The following is a 6,777-nucleotide window of genomic DNA, read 5'->3' as shown; positions in this document are numbered from 1 at the left end:
TCTCCCAAACCTAGATAATAAAACCAATGGCCAAGTTAAGTGCAGCATTAATACACTGTGCATGTCAAATGATTAACAGGTTCCTTACATGAACTAAGGTCAAGCTACAACAAATTTATCTTCCTAATTAAAGGGTTATTCAGGTCAAACCCTATATTTAACTGTACTTCGCATTTGGCTGTTTCAACTATGTTTCACTATATGCAAAGACAGATGAAAATTAGTCTCCCGCTCTGACATTTACAGAAAGGTTGTGAGGTCTCCTCTCCTCCTGAAAGATATTTCCATTAAATACATCCAAAAAGGATCTTGCTTTTGGTGACCCCCAAATGCCTTCCGCCATTGTCTCCGCTGAGGCACTGGACACCACACAGGGAAAGGAGACCTGGGAAGTATTTGGGTTGATTTTTATCCAAGCTAAGGGCATGAAATGCAAGTGCAGATTTGATCTGAACTCTGAGGAGTGCTATTTCCCTGTCTGCCAGAAATGGCTCTCTGGAGCCTGCTGAAAGCACTTTGCCAACATGGGAAAAACCCAGCCTGTATCCAGGCTCTGGATACAGACATGGTGTCTGCCATTAAGGTTGGTGTGAGGCTCCATACCTGTCTGGACAGCAAATTAACCCATTATTAATGCAGCCCAGAACTTGGTCACTGGAAGGTGGACAATAATCATAATACCAAAAAATCCCACTCTCCCTCAAAAAGGAAAAGAAAAGGGACAGTAGCTACTTCCTTCTGGTCTCTCCCAAAGGATCCCAATCAGTTGCCACCTATGCAAGATTGGCAGCACCAGATCTCACCAGCATTGACACGGTACATTCACAGTAAGGTTCATGTATGTAAGGTGCTGCCAGGGGGCAAAGAAGTTACTTGGGACGTGGTTGGAGCCTCCTGTACTGCCCTGCTAGAGTGCGTGGGGAGGAAGGTATGGTACATGAGGAAAGAAACCCAAGCAGAGTTACTAAAAATTTAGATTTGCGATGGCCAACAATTGTCTGGGCTGCCTTGGGATTGGGTGGGAGAGGGGAGTGCAGAACTGGGCTGAGAGTCACTTTTGATGTAACTGCCTCTGATGCTCATTAGTGCATGAGGGAGGGGGAAGATGATAGCTGCTTTGAGAAAAGAGGAGTGGAAGGAGGACGTACAATATAACAAAGCTTGCGACTAGCCGCTGGACATGGATACCGACGTTTACCTGTGACAACTAGCTATCCTTCTATTGTCACTGCTGCTTCCCCCCCCTTCATGGTCTAATTCTTCTTCAATTGGAAAGCTGGGGCTGTTTGACATGATGGTCAGCACTGATTCTCCCATCCCAGTTCCCACAACACATGGGGACTCAACTACAGGATGTACAATGAGGTCTGGAGGTCACATCTTAGACACAGACCAACTGCATGCAAGTGGTGTCTGCTTTCAGAACCCTTCAGAAAGCTATTTAATGTTGGCTCATTTCCTTCTTTATTAAACTGAAAGTTCAATAACCCTTGTGGAAGCAGTAAAAATGGTTAAATATGTGCAAAAAAGGGGAGAATAAAATTTTTCTGAATTTTCTTCCCTGCAAAGACTTCATCTTTCTCTCTGCACAACTACAGCCCTACCAGTGCATCTCACAGCACTCTGCCACAGCATGGTGAGGACACAGCTGACTGGCTTTCCAACTGTGCCTCTGCTGTGGGTTTCCAGTCTATTTGCACATGGGCTTATAGGCCTGGGACCTGGTGCTTGAGTCTCAGATCTCCCACAGTGCTGAGCCTGGGAGGATGAAAGCAGCTGGCTCACACCAAGGTTTTACATTAGCTTAGCTAACCCTCAGCCCCACTGCCTTCAGGTGGGTGAAGAGAAACCCCAGCCTGCTCTGTCTCAATCACCATCACAGATGTTGGATGTCCTGCTGTTTTGATGGTTGCCTTGTATTTGTCTCAAGACAGAGGCAGCTACAAGCCAAACACAGCTGCTATCCTAGCTTTTCCGTGCAAAAAACTGAGCCCAGAAATCAGTGAGCTGGGGATGGAGATGAAGGTGATAAAAACCAGAAGGGCTGTTGTGAAGAGAGCTTGTCCAAGTTTTCCAGCTCTCTCAGTGGGTTTATCTTACATCTCCCAAAAAGCTTCACATCTAGATTATGTGAGCTTGAGGAAGGTGGGTAACAGATGGAGAAGGTGGAGTTGCAGCTCTTTTGGGACCAGTGCAGAAGGGAAAATGCAGCCCAGGTAAGAGAGCAGTTCTTCCTGGTGAGCTCATCCGGGGCAGCTGGATGGGCAACCGTGGAAGAAATGTTGCTCTGGGAGGACAAACATCTCAGCAGATAGGAGCACTTATCTCAGCATGGCCTTTTCTTTTCTTGGTGCCTACTTTGCTGGTTTGCAGTGACATTTGAGACAGTCACATTTTAATGAGACTTCTTTTGCACCTTCCGCTCCCTGATGCAATCCTACCGTCTGTATCACCATTTGTTACTTGGAATGACTCCACAGTCCAGGCACAACTGGTGAGATGGGTTCCTTCCAGGAGCAAATCCATCTTTTACTGGAGCAGCTTTTTACAGAAAGACAAAGGCTCAGTCACCACTAGTTTCTCCTGGCAGCTGGGTCTGGGAAGCAATGGGAAGAGCTGCTCTCCACAGGCACCAGGGAAAGATGCAACTTGTCCTGCTGGTGCCCATGTTGCTCTACAACACTCAGAAAGAATGCAACTGGGATAGTGAATGATGGTGGGAGGGAAGAGAGCATTGAATGGCTCCTTTGGGATATTCCCATGGCAGTTTCATGCTCTTACTTTTAGCATCCATGTAATGATCTGAGGGTATAAACTGGCACTTTTGCCTGGGCTCTCCTTTTACCATTCTCCCTTAAAGCTCACACAGGGTATGGCCACTATTACCTAGAATGAAGCAGGCTTTGTCACCTGGCTGCTGCTTAGCTCAGCAAGCACAGGCTGCATGTGCCAATGTAAATATACCCTGGCTTTGACCTCTACCACCCTTCAGAGCTGACTCTTCACATGACCCTATTTCTACTTCTCACGTTTCAAAAGAACCATCTGCATAAATGGGCAGTGCCACAGGGCAAACTTGGCTAGGTTGAGCCTAAGGGGAAGGCATGGAAAAGTGCTCATTTTAAGGTGCTTTTCTCTTCTAGAACATGGCATCCTTGTCACTTCCTTTCAAGGCTTTCCTGTGTAAGGGATTGTTCCAAACCTTGAACCACATCTCATCAGACAAACCCGCATCTGTTACAGAGCTGCACAAGCCCTGTAGCAGAAGGGTCAGCAACTCAGCATAGAGGAAGAGGTTGTGATTTGGGATTACCTATGCAAGATTAATGCCAGACTGAGCAGGTGCAGGTTTCTCACAGGGGCTGGCATCTGTATTTTAAGTCCTTGTTGCCCTCCTAAGTTCCTTAACTTCATTAGCAGTGGATGGTGCTGTTGTGCCACCAAATATTTTTACACATTCTTTCTGGCATCATGCAGACTGAGAAGTCAGTTGTGCAAGAGTCAGCTGCCAAATGTGTGGGAAACATCCTTGCCAAACATCTGCTTCCAAAGTTGTTTAATCTCTTTACTAACCTCCTCTCTGCAGCCTTCTGACACATGTATGCAACATCAGAAAATGGTAAAGAGAGGGAAAGCAGGGTTGTGCTGCTTTTCTTTGTAGTACTTTGAAAATACATGCAAAACTTCTATAGAATGCTTTTTGCATCTTGCTTGCAGAGTTATCCTATCAGTGGTGTCCACCACATACTTGGCAACATCCATGCAGATGGATGCAGGGTGCTGGTAGCATCTTGGGAAGGCAGCTTTCTCCCTGTGCTGCAGAAGGGAATGGATATCAAGAGGGGATGTGACTTGTCTGAGGTTAGAGAAAACATGTAGTATGTGCCAACAGCAGTCTGACACCACCACAGACACCTTCAGCATTAATAAATCTCTCAGCCTCATAATCTGAAGGTTGTGAGTTTGGTCCTCACATGGGGCACCATTTGACACTTTACCGTGTCGTAAATCTAGTTCTCCGGATGGGAGAGAATTCTAGTTGTTGTCTGACTGTTGGTAATTTTTTCCAAGGTTTGAAGCTAAAACAGTGTTGTTCAGGGGGGTAAGAACCCTTAAAAACAGGCAGAGAAATATTCTCGGCACTCTGGGTTCCTACACATGGGCACCAAGAGATGCAGTGTCAAGACAATATCAACAGCCAAGCTCTGTGAAAATGTGCTTTCTTCAACTAGTTTTTCTGGCACTGACCTTCAGACTGAACAGTTATAGCTCTGTCTTGTGCAGGACTCATTTTTTCTTAGCTGAACACACTAAGATTTCTGAAAGCACATGGGTCTCACAGGAATGAAGTATTGGCTGAAGTCAGTATACATGGCTGGACTGAACTCAGGAGTATGATATTCTCAGGCAAAGACTGAATCCCTGAAGAGCATGGATAGACTGCAGATTGAATCCAATGTGTTTGGTGATAATTTAATGTGGAGCTAAGAACAGAGTGCATTGGATATGTGACACAACAGCTCTAACTAGTACTGACTCAGTGTCATGCTAGTCCTGACTAGCCTTGCCATAAGAAAGGATGCCTTGCTCTGTTCCTATTTCTGTGTCCCAGTTATGGTATAATTATAGCTATGCAAATGTATCAGGTTTAGTGAATCAATTAAGAACTGACCTTCTCCCACAGGTAAAACCCTCTGACACCTCAGACTCACCCCTGATCTTGTAGATGGATTGGTTTCAGTGGGCAGCAGTAACTGCAGCTCCATCTGACCCTTCCCATTCTGGAACAGACACCTTACAAAACATCTCCAGTGGCTAAACAAACCAAGGAGGTATCTCTGGACCCCTCTGCATTTGCTCTCCAGACCAGTCAGTTTTTCCAGGCAATGCCTGGCACTTTGAGCAACTTGTCTTTTGTTTTACCATAGTTTAAAATAACTTATTAACCAATCATAAAATTAATTTTTTGGTTTCTTCTGGCTCCATGAACACAAAGAGGTGCACGTCCTACCATAGGAGGAAGCGATGACTTAAGTTTTACAGTTATAGTGGAAAGCACTGATCACAGCCTGCTGGCCTCACTACTGGATGTGACAGGCGGTGGAGGAGGTGGCTTGGCAACACAGGCAGGTGGGGTTGACGGATTTAGGGGGGATTAGGTCGAGGTCCTCATCATCTGGGATCTCATCTAACCGGTACCCATCCTTTAGCAGCTGGATGTTCAAGTCTTGGTTGATCTGCTACAGACAAACAGACAAACACTTGAGACTTCTTCCTTCTGATGGTTGGAAGAGGAAAGAAGTCCCTTATTCCGGAATATATTTCCCTATCATTAGCAGCTGTCCCATCAATGAAAGAGTCCCAGTTTTTGACCACAGGTGAGGGCTGCCTTCTGTTTTTAAAACTTCTTCCAGAATAGTAATATCTAGAGTGAGATATTCCAGAGTAGCAAATTGATACAGTATTTTATTCTGGAATAATCTTTCCATAAAGATAAGTTCTCATTTAAAGTAATGTAATAATGATGATAATAAACTGACTGGCAGATGGGCAGTCCCTCCTTTCAGTTTGGGGCACTGTAGCAGCTGAAAGGTGGTGAAGCTTCTTGGCTTTTTGTAATCTCAAATTCAAGTGCTGTCTAGCCAGATATGGGTGAACAACATTTCATCAGGGCCCAGAGATGGCCCAGATCAGCTGATCTGGTCCCTGCTCTTGGACATTTCTCTGCATTTCAGAGGTATTTTTCCAAGGAAGGGATACAAAGAGGAAGAGTTCCCATGGCTTGTGTGCATAATGGCTGTTCAGCACCTTGGATGTAAAATCAGATCCTGCAGAAGCAGTACCTGGAGTTTGAACAACTAATTCACAAGAGACCTTGGGAATATATTCAGAAACAATGCAAAGGGATTAACAAACCAGAGCTTCCCTGCCTTTTCTCTTTGAAAGGGCAAAAGTTCATATCTGCAAGTCCTCCCTAGAATTTCTGGTGCTCCAAGTAAACATGCACTGGGTGACCCTGACTCTCACAAGAACTGGAAATCACAGCACACCCTCAGATCCTTTATTTGTGTCCTTGGCATGCATACAGTTTCTGATCTGCTGTGACAGACAAGTTGATGCATTTGCACCACGTGGGCCAACACTGCATGACTGAGCAGAACTGGGAAAAGCTTAAGTGAAGCCAAAGGTATCTGTGAAAACAGCCGATGGGCAGATCTGTGTCTGTGGCATGGAAGTGTGGGGATGGAGCCAACTGGATCACCAGGAAAGACAGAAATATGACACAGTTTCTGCCATGGCCCCTTCCAGGCTCAGAGTCTACACCACTGGTAAATTCCTTGTGGAACTGTTTCTGGCAGCACAAGGCCATTCTAAGTTCTTTCTGGCTGTTCAACTATTAGCATTCATGGCAAGGATGGCAGGAAAGAGTATAACTCCCCTCAGCCGATGAGTATCCTGAGGAGGAATATCTGGACATGTCAAAGTCATCATCACTGCAGGGAATGACAAGATGCAGCAAAGAAGGAAACAACAATTAGAGAGACCTGTATTCCCTGGTTAGCCCTATCTTTCTTGTGTCATGAAGCTGTACTTCATCCACAGAGAAATTACATCAAGAAAGTCTGGAGACCAACTTTCATCTGTAACCCTGAGACCTTTCCATCAAAGTGTTCTTTACTCACATCTTTTCCTACTTGTTTACACACACAGACTTGTTACAGCATATGCTGAAGTACACAGCAAGGAAGAATGCAAGTGGCCCACAAGAGCAGTTTC

The 6,777-nt window shown here is 45.3% G+C and overlaps 1 protein-coding gene across 1 annotated transcript in view; it reads right to left on the bottom strand.

Moving 5' to 3' along the window:
• Nucleotides 1-5,036: 5,036 nt before the first annotated feature.
• The window catches only part of LOC103611330 (protein FAM219A-like), a 73,359-nt gene continuing 71,618 nt past the window's right edge, over nucleotides 5,037-6,777 (bottom strand). Inside the window, exons 5-6 of the mRNA XM_008628831.2 lie at nucleotides 6,442-6,494; nucleotides 5,037-5,242 (exon numbers count right to left, since the gene is read on the bottom strand). Of these exons, the coding sequence (XP_008627053.1) occupies nucleotides 5,082-5,242; nucleotides 6,442-6,494 (214 nt within the window). The 3' untranslated portion in view covers nucleotides 5,037-5,081. The remainder of the gene's footprint in view (nucleotides 5,243-6,441; nucleotides 6,495-6,777) is intronic.

Source organism: Corvus brachyrhynchos, unplaced genomic scaffold, assembly GCF_000691975.1.
Source record: "Corvus brachyrhynchos isolate BGI_N302 unplaced genomic scaffold, ASM69197v1 scaffold662, whole genome shotgun sequence".
In the NCBI taxonomy this organism is placed as follows: Eukaryota; Metazoa; Chordata; class Aves; order Passeriformes; family Corvidae; genus Corvus; species Corvus brachyrhynchos.
The sequence above is the reverse complement of the archived record's forward strand: the minus strand, read 5'-3'. Positions and strand labels throughout refer to the sequence as shown.